Source organism: Oryctolagus cuniculus, chromosome 3 (genome assembly GCF_964237555.1).
Source record: "Oryctolagus cuniculus chromosome 3, mOryCun1.1, whole genome shotgun sequence".
In the NCBI taxonomy this organism is placed as follows: domain Eukaryota; kingdom Metazoa; phylum Chordata; class Mammalia; order Lagomorpha; family Leporidae; genus Oryctolagus; species Oryctolagus cuniculus.
The window spans coordinates 10,848,119-10,864,140 of record NC_091434.1 but is presented as its reverse complement, the minus strand read 5'-3'; the positions used below and the strand labels follow the sequence as shown (position 1 = coordinate 10,864,140).

Below are 16,022 nucleotides of genomic sequence, written 5' to 3'. Positions count from 1 at the left end.
AGTGGGAATGACACATCCCCACCGTGGTAATTGTTTTGTAGTAGACACATCGAGTAGTGCTAATCCAGGTTTCTACAAGTCAAGGAAAAACCATTCAAATTTGATTCTTTCGAAGCAAGTATAATCAATTGTGAAGACTACTGAACAGTCTTCTTTATTTGCCATAGTACAATTTCCATGAATTTTTGTTTCCATGTGTACAAGTAGGTAAAATCACAGACATTTCTGATAATACAGATAAGCTTTATCTGAAATGATTATTGCATTTGGAGCAGATTTGAAATCTGGAAAGCAGATGGTGGTTGGATGAGTTCTCCTCTGAGCCTGAATTTTTTTTTTTTTTATTTAAAAGCAACATGTATTTAAGTAAGAGACCACCTCCAGCCAGAGTGGCCTGGAGGTGGTTCCAGAAGAGGGAAAACCCAAAGGGGCTGAGTTCATTGAAGTTTTTTAAAGCACAATTCTGAAGAAAACAACGCAAAAAAAAAAAAAAGTCAATCAGTACAAGGTAGAGACAAACCCATCGTAAGACCTGATTTGTAATCTTATTTACCCTGTCTGGCTTGTTCATAATAAAACCAAAGAGCCATCAAAGGCTATGAAGCCTACCTTGTTTTACAGTAAACTGGGAACTCAAAAGGATGGAGTCCCCACTCCCTTGCTATTCACATAAGATGGGAAGCTCCCAAAGATTGGGCAGGGAGTAAGACTGAATTCTTACTCCAGTGAAAGGCAACCAGGGCAGTACAGACATGATGAAATCCGTGGCTGCACACAACCTGAGTGATCAACATGGATTGCCAAATGGAATTGGAGTGGTGGTCTTACAATCACTGCATCTCAGTGGCTACTTACTTAATCATGGCAGAAGCTGGCATGCTTTCCTGATAAATGTCCAGGTCCATAATGCCAAGACTGCTAGTGGCACTACTGTTGCCATTGCTGACAAAGCAAAAGTTTACATATTAATGCCCGTCTCTCCCATCTGGTCACACTGCCCACACTGATATTCCATTGTTGTGAAAGATTCTTCCTTTAATCCCCAGAAGAATTGTCTCTAGGATGTCTAAATTGGTATTTATTTCTGACCAAATAAGAGAAAAACACAGGCATAAGACAAACAGGCTAAAGCCAACAATAAAAAATAATAATTTATAATTTCTGAAGTGGTATCACACTTGGTGGAACACATCTAGGGGCTAAAAATCAGCATGGATCCTTTCCTTCTCATTCAAACTACAGTGAGGATATTTATATATCAGCAAGACGCTTCCTCCTGCTGAGTGCATCTGCAGAGATGAAAATACTTCTGAAAATGTTGGCTAGGGGAGAGACCAGAGTAATTATCTCCCTGTTTGTTGGATTTTAATGGAAATGAATGGGCTTCTGTTTTCCCTTTGTCATTCTGGGGGTTTTTCTCAGGGCCATTTCACAGGATTTTACAGAATGTATACATAGCTCATCACTTTCCAATCTTACTGCAGAATTTACAAAGTCTAGGAATGCTGAAGTTTTATCACTCCTTTGTCTTACAAACTTCAAGAAGGAGCAACATCTGATACCTTATATATCACAAAGAAGGAGGAACACATATCGCATTATTTTCATAGGTTGCACAATCAATACTTGGTCCAGTTACAAGATTGTAACTTATACATTGAAATATTGCAGAACTTAGCCAGGTTTTAGACTCTGCCTGTATTTGTGAGATGAAATGTATCCAATTTTACTGAACACTCAGAGTCTCCTTACACCTTCTCTATTTCCTAACTATGTCTCTTCCAAGTAAAGTTTTCAAAGGGTGAGTGCTTATGCCCTGGAATGGGACAGTCTTCCCTTAGGGATACCACGAGTACCAGCAAGACACCCCTACCCCTAATTTTAATTTCTTGTCCTAGGTTTCAGGTGGGGTTTTCATGAATATATTCACACATTGAACCCCCATGACTGTAGGAAATTAACCTTATGAGCTTTTGCTCTTAAGTTCAAAGATTCAAATTCTTTTTGTTTTCTGTCTCTATTTTGTCACATTTTCCATCAGATCTGGGGATTTTAGACCACATGTTTGGCATTGTGAAATGTTCCTAAGTCTACACAGACTGATTGCCAGAGATAAAACTTTCAAAGAGGCATAAATACACCCAGATGTTTCTGAATCGCATTTTCCAATGGACCTCCCTGGAAACTTTGTGGACTTGTTGATCAAGTATCAAATAAGACTGTGGGCAGAAACACTGAGATTCTCTTAGAGCCTGTATCTCACAGAGGAGTAGATTTTAATAGATTTTAGCTTTTCTCTCCAGATTGGCCCGAGTCCTTCCAGATCTGATTTCTCCTAAGCATTTCTCTAGCTTCTCCAGAGAGCAAGAGTGATAAAGAAGGGGACAAACCATTCTAAACAATACAGCATAGTGCAGAAACGCTTGCCACTTATCCAACTTGCTGTGTTGCATCTGGAACACAAATACACCAGCAAGAAAATACCAAGCAACACACCAGATGTCATTGCCGGACTCATTAAAATCGTCATGGTTATCCTCATCAAGGAGTGCACTAGCTGGGGTTTTCAGGGGGAGGGAATATTGCCATCTGTCAACCTGCATCAAGGTAATTTAGCCCATAACTCCATGTTAAGATACTTTTCAGCACAAATCATGACAGGCAGGAATCAGGACCCAATAGAATCTCTCCTTTCTGCATTGAATCATCAAAATGCATTTTTTTGGAATCTGGGTTGATACGGATTTTTCTAAGAAGTCAAATGAAGAGAAGGTACCTCATGGACCGTTCACTGAGCTGCAGAAAGCTACTAGTGTCGTCTGGGTTGTCTTCCTCATTGGCCAGCTGGGACCAGCTTCCAGTGCTCTCCTCACTGCTGCTGGGAGGGTTGGGGGCCTCATCAGGAGCTCTGGCTTCTGGTGAGATTTCAGCCTCTGGTCCATCTCTGGAGTCAAGACTGTTGCTGTAGATGGCAAGATGTTATTATCAAGAGAGGAAGTGCAAAGCTGAACTCTTTCTGGAGACCACGCTGGCTGCTGTGTTGAGTCTGGCTCTCTGCTGCAGTGAGTAGGATGTTGACAGATACGGGTGGGGTCTAGAATGACCCTTACAATTTTGCCTTTCCAGGATTGCTCCTTATCAGCTTTCCCATGTCTTCAATTCACTTTTTTTTCCTGAGTGTAAATTTTAAAACAAGTTGAAGCACCTTGGCCTATATACATAAGAATTATTGAAGGCCAATAGTGTTTAAAATGAAGATACAAAGGCATCCTCCCAAGAAGTTACGAATCAGGGGCTCTGGAGGAAGGCCCAGACATCTACATTTTAACCAACCACCCCTGGGGATTCTAATGCAAGTGTTACATGGACCACGATGATAGAAAAATACCCACCACAGTTCTGGTGCTTTACTAAATAAATCATTTTATATGCAAATGCATCACACATATTTGGCGGTTTCAGCTACCTTTTATGCCACCCCTGATTTGCATCAGCACCACCTTCTGGATTGGTGCATTTTTAGATCAAGTAGCTCTTCTGCAGACAAGACTGCCCTGGGTCCTGAAACCCCTCCTGCAGGATCCCTGGTCTGGATTTGAGAGCTCCTTTCAGTCTGCCCTTCAGCCTGTCCCATTGAGATCTCAAAATCAGGACATCTAAGAAAAATCCTTACTATCCTCCCATACTATTCTGTGTTTCTTATGTCTGTTCAGCTTTCTGAGACCCTGGGCTCAAAGTCTTGCAGTTTTCTGACTTCTTCTCCTTATCTTTATTTTCTTTTTTTCTTTTCTTTTTTTGACAGGCAGAGTGGACAGTGAGAGAGAGACAGAGAGAAAGGTCTTCCTTTTGCCGTTGGTTCACCCTCCAATGGCCGTCACGGCTGGTGCGCTGCTGCCAGCGCACCACGCTGATCCGAAGGCAGGAGCCAGGTGTTTTTCCTGGTCTCCCATGGGGTGCAGGGCCCAAGCATTTGGGCCATCCTCCACTGCACTCCTGGGCCACAGCAGAGAGCTGGCCTGGAAGAGGGGCAACCGGGACAGAATCCGGCGCCCTGACTGGGACTAGAACCTGGTGTGCCGGCTCTGCAAGGTGGAGGATTAGCCTAGTGAGCCGTGGCACCGGCCCTTATCTTTATTTTCAATTTCTCTGCCTTTTGTGTTCCATCTCCATCGTATCTCTCACATACTCATGCCTGTCTCTGTGCTCATGAAATTATGTTAATTTAGGTCTTTCCAAATTGTTAAAATTGTAGTCTTGGAAGGGACCCCATTGATTTTCTCTTCAGAATCCACTGAGGTGATATCATTAATCTAGAGCCTCAATAAATTTGGTACTAGACATTGAACCTCAAGTTTTAAGACTTTTGGATATTTCACCACAATTCCTTCCTTGAATTGTATTACCTCAGCCTCCTAACAGTTGCATCCCAACCATTCCTCCACTTTCAAAACCTCCCTCCCTCTGCTGCCAGTTCTAAAACACATCATCCATCACTCTTGTCAAGAACCTTCAGGAACTTCCTGAAGCCAACTCCTTCATGGCCTTCCCGTGCCTACAGCTTTTTCTGCCTCTGCCCTCTCACTACTGAGCTAACAAAGCTATCTGTTGATCCTCAAAGGAGCCAGATTCTTTCCTTCTGACCTTTGCTTAATTGTTTCCTTTGACCAAATGCTGGAGAACAGAGTGCTTTAGGTACTGTCTTCACCATCTAACTTCTATTGATTCCTGTTCCACTACTCCCACCTGTCCAACTAGGACAATGGTCCTTTATAGGAAAAATAATTTCTGGGGGCTGGTGTTGTAGTGTAGCAGATTAAGCTTGCATCCCATATGGATTCCGGTTTGAGTCCTGGCTGCTTTACTTCCAGTCCAGCTCCCTGATAAGGTGCTCTGGAAAGCAGCAGAAGATGGCCCAAGTCCTTGGGTTCCTACAGTCATGTGGGAGACTCAGATGAAACTCCTGGCTCCTGGCTCATGGCTCTAGCCCTCGCCATTGCAGCTATTTGTGGAGTGACCCAGGTCTCTCTCTCTCTCTCTCTCTCTCTCTCTCTCTGTCCCTCTCTCTCTCTCTGTAACTCTGACTTTCAAACAAACAACATAATTCTTAAAAAGAAAAAGAATTCCTACCTCAATGAATTTGGAAGAAATAAAAGTCATTTAGCTGCACTGTTTAATGTAAGGAATAGAGGGCAGATGGGTGCCTCCTCAAATGGGGCACCAAATGTAAGGGAAAAGGGGGTCTGGAACAGAGAGGAGACAGAGTATGAACTCGCAGCAGACCAGATTTATTCAGAGAAAAAAAACTTGCAGAGGTCGCCCAACTGCCAGAATGTACAAAGGCCGAAAGAACGCGTGGCAGAGGGCCCAGAGCCCAGCAGTCTGGGCCTTTTTATATCTTAGGAGGGGTAGGGGTGAGGGAGGGGGAGAGGGCAGCAGACAGAGGTGAATTCCTCCATAGGGGTCTTTCAACTGGCTGCTTCGGAGCCTGGGGAAGGATGTGGGGCTGGGGTATAAAGACAACAGGGTATGAGAGCTAACTGAGATTCAGGGACAAGGGATGCATTCCGATATTATCTGTCTTTCAGGCAGTGAGCTGGAATGGCTGAGGCTTACCTCTCTGTTCCATCAGTTTAGTGCCTGGAATCAAAGTATCTAATAAGTGTTCATTATCATTCATTATTAGTAAATTATAGAAATCAGTAAGAATCACAGGTCTAGGGGTGAGATCGGCTTAGCAGGTTAGACAGCCACATCTTTGACTGGAGGACCTAGGTTTGATTCCTGGCTCTCACTCCTGACTCTAGGTTCTTGCTGATACAAACAGACCCTGGGAGAAGTAGTGATAGACTCAAGTAGTTCAATTCTTGCCACGCACTGGGACAAGTGAATTGAGGTCCAGTCTCCTGGGTTAGACCCTGGCTTAGCCATAGCCATTCGAGGCACTTGGAGAGTGATTCAGTGGATGAGAGCTCTGTCTATCTGTCTTTGTCTTTTTGACTGTTTGTCTCTCAAATAATAAAGTTTTAAAAAACCGTAAGTCCAGTAAGAATGTTTTTTGCTCTTTCTTTCTTACCACACATCAAGACCAGTCGAGACGCTCTCATCTCCCTGAAGCCTTCCTTAATCTCTCCAACTAGGGTAATCTCTTTCTCTTGAATGATTAAAATAATTCATGTTTTTCTTTCTTTTTGGTGGTACATAATGCTTCATTTATACACATACTAAATGTTACTAAACATTTTATGCATTTTGATATATTAGGCGAAAAGCAGTGGACAGATCATATACTCTTTAGATAAATAGACTATTGTTCATGTATCGAATATTTAAATTAGACCTACTCTTTCAATTTTGATAGCTTTGCATGCTAGGTCTGAAACAGAAATGTCTGAGATGTTGCACTATTTGCTAGTTAACAACATTCTAAATAACTTTAGTTTTAGCAACAATAGGTGAGGCAGTTTGGGGCATGTTCTGCTGCTAACAGTGGGTGAAATAGGTACTTACTAACAGGGACTTCCCACTCATTTGCCTGATATAGTTACACATGTACACACACACACACACACATACATACAGTGAGTATTCTAGGTTAGGAATCTGATTTAAATCTTCTGCAAAGAGGAGGTAGTCTCTACAACCCTGAAATATAAAAAGCGGCTACATGGATATGACTTTTGTATTATTTGGAAGTCTCTATATTGAGAATCAGTATTTAATGACTGTCTCATTTATTCCAGTGCTCTCTGCTGAGAAATTGTCTCACTGTCAGCTGAGAAACACTGTGAGTGGAGAAATGTGAACATGTTCAAGAATGCCGTCTCCTGACACTTCCTTCGGAATCATCAGAAACTAGCAGTACAGAGGAGAATACCAGCAAAAATCAGGATGTTTCTCAGCCGACAATGACACATACAGAACTTTGGTATTACGAATGCTGGAATGCATTTCTCTAGGTCCTTGCACACAGCTTGTTGAGAATATTGGTGGCTGACTGTGTCCACAGCTGGACAGGGAATTGCCTTGCCAAGTTTAAACCATTTAGGTGTTTAAATTTTAACTGAAAAGTGATCCCTGTTAAATATAAGAGTGGGAATAAGAGAGGGAGGAGATGTGCAATTTGGGACATGCTCTATCAGACTTGCCCCAAATGGTGGAGTTAGAAACGTGCCAGGGGATTCCAATACAATCCCATCAAGGTAGCATGTACCAATACCATCTCACTAGTCAAAGTGATCAACTTCAGTTCACAGTTGATCACACTGATAGGTCTAAGAGTCAAAGGGATCACACAAACAAGACTAGTGTCTGCTAATACTAACTGATAGAATCAAAAAGGGAAAGAACCATCCAACATGGGAAGCGGGATACACAGCAGACTCATACAATAGCAGATGTCCTAAATAGCACTCTGGCCTCAGAATCAGCCCTTAAGGCATTTGGATCTGGCTGAAGAGCCCATGAGAGTATTTTAGGCATGGCAAGCCTAGACACTCTGGGGAAAAAAAAGAAGACTTAAATGAAAGATCTCTGTGAGTGAGATCCCAGTGGAAAGAACGGGGCCATCAAAGAAGGAGGTACCTTTCTCTGAAGGGAGGAGAGAACTTCCACTTTGACTATGACCCTGTCAGAATAAGATCGAAGTTGGCGAACCCAAAAGGCTTCCATAGCCTTGGCAACTCATGACTAGAGCCTAGGGAGATTACTGACACCATAAACTAGAGTGTCAAATTGTTAAGTCAACAACAGGAGTCACTGTGTACTTACTTCTCATGTGGGATCTGTCCTTAATGTGTTGTCCAATGTGAAGTAATGCTATAACTAGTACTGAAACAATATTTTTACACTTTGTGTTTCTGTGTGGATGCAAACTGATGAAATTTTTACTTAATATATACTGAATTGATCTTCTGTATATAAAGAGAATTGAAAATGATTCTTGATGTGAATGGAATGGGAGAGGGAGCCGGAGATGGGAGGGGTGCGAGTGGGAGAGAAATTATGGGGGGGAAAGCCATTGTAATCCATAAACTGTACTTTGGAAATTTATATTTACTAAAAGAAAAGAAAAAAATATAAATAAGCCAATTGCTGGACACAAAGGAAAGGGCTCCAATACCATTTGTTTAGCTTGCTAAAAATAATTTTCTGGACTAATTCCTGTCCTGAATGGGATATTCTATTATTGCGAAAATTCATTCCAGGATATTTCTTGCTAAAGGGATTTATCTCAGTGATTGACATTGAACAACCAGGTTAAAAACTGAGGATGTCAGTGTATTTGATTTTATCTCAATTTCATGCTCTATTTATAGTAAATCTCATGTTCTATGCCACATGGCTATGAATTCAAATGAATAATGGTTATCTAAAATGCTAGTTTTTATTTTTCTTTTGAGATAAATTTAGAGCAGAAGGCTTTTCCTTTTTACGATCTCAGAGTTCAGACACAGAACTTTAGAGGACCATATGCCACATCAAATTCAACTGCAGAATCTGAAGCAATAGCAGCCTCAGAGATAATCTTGGACAGTGTTTTCCCAACTTCACTTGCTGGCAAACCCATTTTATGATTTTTGTTATATCTGTATTCTACTTGCCTTACTATAGTAATCAAATTTCCTTAATTTAATTTACTTTATATCCTAGTTAAAAGTAAAATTTTAAATTATTCCATCAATAGAAAACAGAAATAAGTCACTGTAGGTAGAAAGTAACAGTAAAAAATGAATTGAATATGTAACTGTAGTAAAAGTCCTCTTTCCAATGGACCATATAGTTCACTCACTGTAAAATGTTCATTGAAGAGAGAAATCATGAAAATTAAGCACGTGTAAACATATGCACATTTGCCAGTCTTTAGATCCAAGGGCTATTGGCTTCTCAACTTTTCTATTTTTATTTTTATAGTTACTGATTTTCCCTCCTATTTTTTATTATTTTCATCTTTATTTTAGATTTAATTTGATCAGCCTTTTGTTAGCTTATTATGATGGAAGTTTAGATCATTAATATTAGATGATTCTCTCTCTCTCTTTCTTTTTTTTTTTTTTTTTTGATAGGCAGAGTGGACAGTGAGAGCGACAGAGAGAAAGGTCTTCCTTTACCGTTGGTTCACCCTCCAATGTCCACTGTGGCCAGCATGCTGCGGCCAGCGTACTGCAACCAGTGCACTGCACTGATCCGAAGCCAGGAGCCAGGTGTTTCTCCTGGTCTCCCATGTGGGTGCAGGGCCCAAGCATTTGGCCATCCTCCACTACACTCCCGGGCCACAGCAGAGAGCTGGCCTGGAAGAGGGGCAACCGGGACAGAATCCGGCGCCCTGACCGGGACTAGAACATGGTGTGCCGGCGCCACAAGGCGGAGGATTAGCCTATTGAGCCACGGCACAGGCCAATGATTCTCTTTTTTTAAGTAGAAGCATTTGACGGCATAAACTTCTTTTCTAAGGACTGCCTTAGCTACACCTGCCACATTTTGCTGTGTTGCATTCTCATTTTCATTCAGTTCAACATTTGTTATAATTTCCCTTGTGACACGCTTTGACCAAAGGATAACTAAAAGGTATTGTTGAGGGACAGCATTTTGGCATAACAAGTGGTATCCCATATCAGAGTGCTGGTTCGAGTCCTAGGTGTTCCACTTCCAATCTAGCTCCCTACCAATGTGCCTGGAAAAGCAATAGAAAATGGGCCAAGTACCTGGGGCCTTGCAATCCATGTGGTACACCTGGATAGAGTTCCAGGTTCTGGCTTCTGCCTAGTCCAGCCCAGCCAGTGTGGCCATTTGGGGAGTGAATTGGGCTGGAAGATTTTTTCCTTTCTTGGTCTTTCCCCCTCTCTCTGTCACTCTGCCTTTCAGATGAACAAAATAGATATTTTTAAAAAAGATATTTTAAAAGAAATTATTTAAAGTAAACAGATTACATGTATTTCATATGTACAGATTTAGGAACATAATGATATTTCCCACTCTACCCTCCCTCCCATTCATACTCTCACCCTCCTCCTCTTCCTTTCTTATTTTTTGCAATGATCTACTTCCAGTTTACTTTATACTCATATTGTTAATTGCCAAATATTTTCAAGGATGTTCCAGCCGTCTTTCTGTTATCAATTTTTAGTTTAATTCCATTATCAGCAAATTTTTTAAGACTGATTTTGTGGCCTTGTCAGATCTTGGTAAAGACTTTAACTGTACATACAAAATATATGTTGTGCTGTGGTGGGTGGTATGTTTTATTATTATCAATTAGGACAAGTGGACTTTGAATGCTGTTCAAACCTTGTATATTCATACTGAGTTTCTGCCTACTATTCTATAAATTGCTGAGTTTTGAGTATTAAATTTTCAGCTATGATTGTTGGTTTGTCTATTTCTATTTCTAGCTTGTAGTTTGAGAATCCGCTAATTAGATGACTACATATTTAAAACTATTATATCTTTTTATGACTTGGCCTCTATCATAAAAATGTCCCTCTTTATCTCTGACAATATTCCTTGTCCTGAAGTCTACTGCATCGCTCTTATGATATTTTATTTGCTGCTACTATTTGAGGTACACTTCCTGTAGACAGTTTAATCTGGCATTTGGCTTTTTCATTCCATCTGAAAATCTCTGCCTTTAATGGGTGTGTTTAGACCATTAATAAATAATGCAGTTATCATGTGGTTGGGTTTAAACATATTATATTAGTAATTATTTTCTATTTCTCCCATCTATTTTTTTGTTTCCTTTCCTCTGTATTCCCAGACCACTCTGGATAATTCTTGCATTGCATTTTGTCTCCACTATTAACACATTAATATCATTTTTTGCTTCTTCTTGTTAGTAGCTACAACAGAATTTATGACATACATCCTCAACTTCATACAATTTAAGATTACATTCCATGAAGGTATTTCAAAAAGCTTATGGAAATATAATTAAATTATAAGATTATTTTGGTGAAGATTTTGAAATCCATGCATAGAATTGTTTTCAAAAAATTAATAGGAATATACATGTTATGAAAAACTACATATAGGCAGGCTCCAAGATGGCGGAATATGGAGGGAGCTCACTGATAGTCCAGGAAAAGATAGTTTAATAAAAGTGGAGATAGTGAAGTCTCAGGGAAGAGTTAGGGAAAAAACAGCAGAGGGAACTTTTCCGGAATTAGAGGGACATGGTGGATCTATGTGGGGGACATGGGTGCCCACGGCTCTGGAGCCCAGCTGTCAAGAATCTTCTCCCCACCAGAACTGGAAACAGAGGTGAGGTGAAACCACAGTAGCCCAAGACACTGGCAGAAAAGTGCCAGGAAGAGCCTAGAGGGAACGAGGCATGAAGCCCCATGGAGGAAAGTACACCAGCCTAACTAGAGTAGAGGAAAAAACAAAAGGGATGTACGGAAACGATTCTCTCTCTCCACACACCTTACAAAGGTGTATGAGACAATAGAGCAGGCACCATTTTGGAAATACATACCATCTGCGCTAGCTCGAGGCTGCACCCACCCTCAGCCAAACAGAAAAACTTGACACTGGTTGGGAGGAATAACAGCAGAATAAGACCTTGTGAATGTGTGGAGCTTATGAACCAGGACCATGATAAAAAAAAATAAAAAAATTAACGGTGTGTGGGAGAACTCATGGTGTGGCTGAAGCATGAGTAGTCTCAGTGGGAGATGCCACAAACTCAGTAACCTTGACAACCAGATGAGAGACATTGCCGGGGAATCTGAGCTTACACTGAGGACTGCACAGATCCTTTGTGTGGCCCTTGGGACTGAGCAGATGAATATTATACCCCCTGGGGCTAGTGCTCAGGCACTGATTGCCATCAAGGAGAAGAGCTCAGCTGAGAGGAATTACTTCCCTTCTGAATAAAAAAAAAAGAGGGAGAGAAGATTTACCATGCCAATCCGTGGTGTGTCACCTTTGGCACACCCTTAACCCTGAAGAACTGAATAGAGATCTCTGGCCACACCCATCATAAGCCTCTAGAGATTCACCAAAAGCAGACAGCCCACTTTATCTAGAGTCACAGTATAACGAGAAAATCCACCACAGTGAGAAAAAAAAAAAAAGAAGACGAGGAAGAAACCAAAGAATATCTCCACAATGCCAAACAACAAACGCAAAAACTGAGGAAACAAGAACAAGGAAGACATCATGATGCTCCCAAATGAACATGACACTCCAATACCAGACTATGAAGATGATGAGATAGAAGAAATGCAAGATATGGAATTCAAAAAATTTATGATAAGAACATTTAGAAGTTATCAAAAACAAATGCATGAATGACAGAAGTCCACACAGGACAGGACAGAAAATCTCTCATGAAAATGAAATCTAAAAGAGGAATCAAAATGAAATGAGGAATTTAGTAGAACATGAAATCGAGCTATTGAAGAGAAATAAAAATGAAAAGAAGAATTCAACAGAACAAATGAAAAACACATTTGAGAGCCTAAAAACAGAATCAGTGAGGCAGAAGAGAGAATATTGGACTTAGAAGACAGAGCACAGGAAAGTACACAGTCAAACCAAAGAAAAGAAGGGAAATTAGAAATCTAAAAAATATTGTTGAATCGGCCTGCGCCGCAGCTCACTAGGCTAATCCTCCGCCTAGCGGCGCCGGCACACAGGGTTCTAGTCCCGGTCGGGGCACCGGATTCTGTCCCGGTTGCCCCTCTTCCAGGCCAGCCCTCTGCTGTGGCCCGGGAGTGCAGTGGAGGATGGCCCAGGTGCTTGGGCCCTGCACCCCATGGGAGACCAGGAAAAGCACCTGGCTCCTGGCTCCTGCCATCGGATCAGGGCAGTGCGCCGGCCGCAGCGCGCCGGCCACGGTGGCCATTGGAGGGTGAACCAACGGCAAAAGGAAGACCTTTCTCTCTGTCTCTCTCTCTCACTGTCCACTCTGCCTGTCAAAAAAAAAATATTGTTGAATCTACAGGACACTATTAAAAAAAATATTCGGGTTCTAGGAATTACTGAAGGCATGGAGAGAGAGAAAGGATTAGAAGGCCTTTTTAATGAGATACTAGCAGAAAACTTCCCGGGTTTTGAGAAGGAGATGAAAGTACAGGAAGCACATAGAACCCCCAATAAACACGACCAAAAGAGATCCTCACCATGACACATTGTAATCAAAGTCACCACAGTGAAACATAAAGAACAGATTCTAAAATGTGCAAGAGAGAAACGTCAGATTACTCTCAGAGGATCTCCAATTAGACTCACAGCAGACTTCTCATCAGAAACCCTACAGACTAGGAGGGAATGGTGAGACATAGCCCAGGTACTAAGAGAGAAAAACTGCCAGCCCAGAATATTATATCCTGCAAAGCTCTCATTTGTGAATGTAGGTGAAATAAAGACCTTTCATAGCAAACAGAAATTGAAAGAATTTGTCACCACTTGTCCAGCCCTGAAAAGATGCTTAAAGATGTGTTACACACAGAAACACAGAAACATGGTTATCAATATGAAAGAATGTAAAGGAAGAAAATCTCCCAGTAAAAGATTATAAGAAGTTAAAAGCATATATTAGAAATATCTTTGGAGAAATGGCAGGGCAAAGTCACTACTTCTCAATAGTCACATCGAATGTAAATGGCCTCAACTCTCCAGTTAAAAGGCACAGACTGACTGAATGGATTAAAAACCAAAACCCATCTATTTGCTGCTTACAAGAAACACAACTTTCCAACAAAGATGCATGCAGACTGAAAGTGAAAGGTTGGAAAAAGATATTTCATGCCAACAGAAACCAAAAAAGAGCTGGTGTCACTATCTTAATATCAGACAAATTAAACTTGAACACAAAAACTGTTAAGAGAGACAAAGAAGGGCACTATATAATGATTAAGGGATCAATTCAACAGGAAGATGTAACTATTATAAACATATATGCACCTAATTACAGGGCACTGGGCTATTTAAAAGATATGTTAAGGAACTTAAAGGGAGACTTAGACTCCAATACAATAGTATTGGAGGACTTCAATACTCCACTTCCAGCAATAGACAGATCAACCAGACAGAAGATCAACAAGGAAATAGCAGATTTAATCAACACTATAGCCCAAATAGATGTAACAGATATCTACAGAACTTTTCATCCTACAGTTGAAGAATACACATTCTTCTCAGCAGTACATGGAACGTTCTATAGGATTGACCACATACTAGGCCATAAAGCAAGTCTCAGCAAATTCAAAAGAATTGAAATAATACCATGCATCTTCTCAGACCACAGTGGAATGAAGCTGGAAATTAGCAACTCAGGAATCCCTAGAGCATATGCTATGCTTCCATAGCCTTCGAGCTCATGACAAGAGCCTCGGGTGATTACTGACGTCATAAATAAGAGTTTCAATTGTTAAATCAACAACAGGAGTCACTGTGCACTTACTCCCCATGTAGGATCTCTGTCCTTAATGAGTTTTACTATGTGAATTAATGCTATAACTAGTATTCAAACTGTACTTTATGCTTTTGTGTTTCTGTGTGGGTGCAAACTGTTGAAATCTTTACTTAGTATATACTAAGTTGATCTTCTGTATATAAAGATAATTGAAAATGAATCTGCATGAAGAATGGGATGGGAGAGGGCATGGGAGATGGGATGGTTGCAGGTGGGAGGGTCGTTATAGGGGGAAAATTCCACTATAATACAAAAGTTGTACTTTGGAAATTTATATTTGTTAAATTAAATTTAAAAAAAGAGAAAAACTAAATACATATTTACAAAATGTTTTGCACCAAAATGAACTTACATTAATCAATTTTCCTCAACCTTTTTGAATCTCCCTGGTAGAAATTCACAAATATTGAAGGACAGTATACTTCTGTGCTCCCTCTCCACAGTTTGGTCATAAATAATTTATATTTTAGTTTATCATTTGCCTTGGAATATTTTTTCTTCAAATAGCTATCTTGTTTTTCTATTTTACACTTAGCATGTGGTTCATTTTTTTGTAAAGTGTATAAAATCTGTCTAGATTCTTTTTTTAACATGTAAATATTCAGTTGTTCCTGCATCATTTGTTAAAGAGATCATTCTTTCTGCATTATATCAGTTGCCAATCTTTGTGTGGGTCTATTGTTGGGCCCTCTGTTCTGTTCCCTTGATCCACTTTTTCTTTCTCTTATCAAAGCCATGTTGTGTTGATTATTATAATCTTGTGGTAAGTTTTGAAGTGAGAGAGTCTTGTTCTGTGAATTGATTCTTGTCTCTTAGTAATGTGATGCTATCTGGGTCTTTTGCCTCTCCATGTAACTTTATTTTATTTTTTTGACAGGCAGAGTGGACAGTGAGAGAGAGAGAGACAGAGAGAAATGTCTTCCTTTGTCCGTTGGTTCACCCCCCAATTGCCACTAAGTCTGGAGCACTGTGTTGATCCAAAGCCAGGAGCCAGGTGCAGGGCCCAAGGACCTGGGCCATCCTCCACTGCACTCCCGGGCCACAGCAGAGAGCTGGACTGGAAGAGGAGCAACCGGGACAGAATCCGGTGCCCTGACCAGGACTAGAACTCAGTGTGCCGGCGCCACAGACGGAGGATTAGCCTATTGAGCCACGGGACCAGCCAAGATTCTTTCTTTAACCATTGATTTTTATAGATTTGGTTGTTATGTGACTTTCTTTTTTTTTTTTATCCTGTGTATGGTTCATTGTACTTTTTGATTTGTAAGTTTATAGTTTTCTACAAATTTCATGTTCACATGTACTTCCTAATTTTTGAGCATATTTATAATATCTGTTTAAAGCTCTTATTTGTTGTAATTTCTGGGTTTGTTTCTATTAATTATACTCCTGATTATGGGGGGCATTTTTCTGCTTCTTTGTACATACAACGTTTTTTGATTGGATGTGCAATGTGAGTTGACGTTGCCAATCACTGGATTTTTTTGTCTTTCTTAAACACTGTTGGTGTTTGATCTAGGTTAAATTATTTTCAGTTCAGCTTGATCTTTTCAAGGCTTGTTGTTTCCCTAAATCTATAGTGTGATTCTTACAGGATGTCCACGAA

At 40.6% G+C, this 16,022-nt stretch overlaps 1 protein-coding gene across 3 annotated transcripts in view; it reads right to left on the bottom strand.

Moving 5' to 3' along the window:
- Positions 1-16,022, bottom strand: part of SPHKAP (SPHK1 interactor, AKAP domain containing) — a 186,980-nt gene that overhangs the window by 15,972 nt on the left and 154,986 nt on the right. For 2 of the 3 annotated variants that reach the window (XM_008259275.4, XM_008259274.4), the window contains 2 exons: positions 2,777-2,962; positions 856-942 (listed from right to left, as the gene is read on the bottom strand). In XM_008259275.4, coding sequence (XP_008257497.2) covers positions 856-942; positions 2,777-2,962 — 273 coding nt within the window. The remainder of the gene's footprint in view (positions 1-855; positions 943-2,776; positions 2,963-16,022) is intronic. The other variant, XM_008259276.4, reaches the window with a different exon arrangement.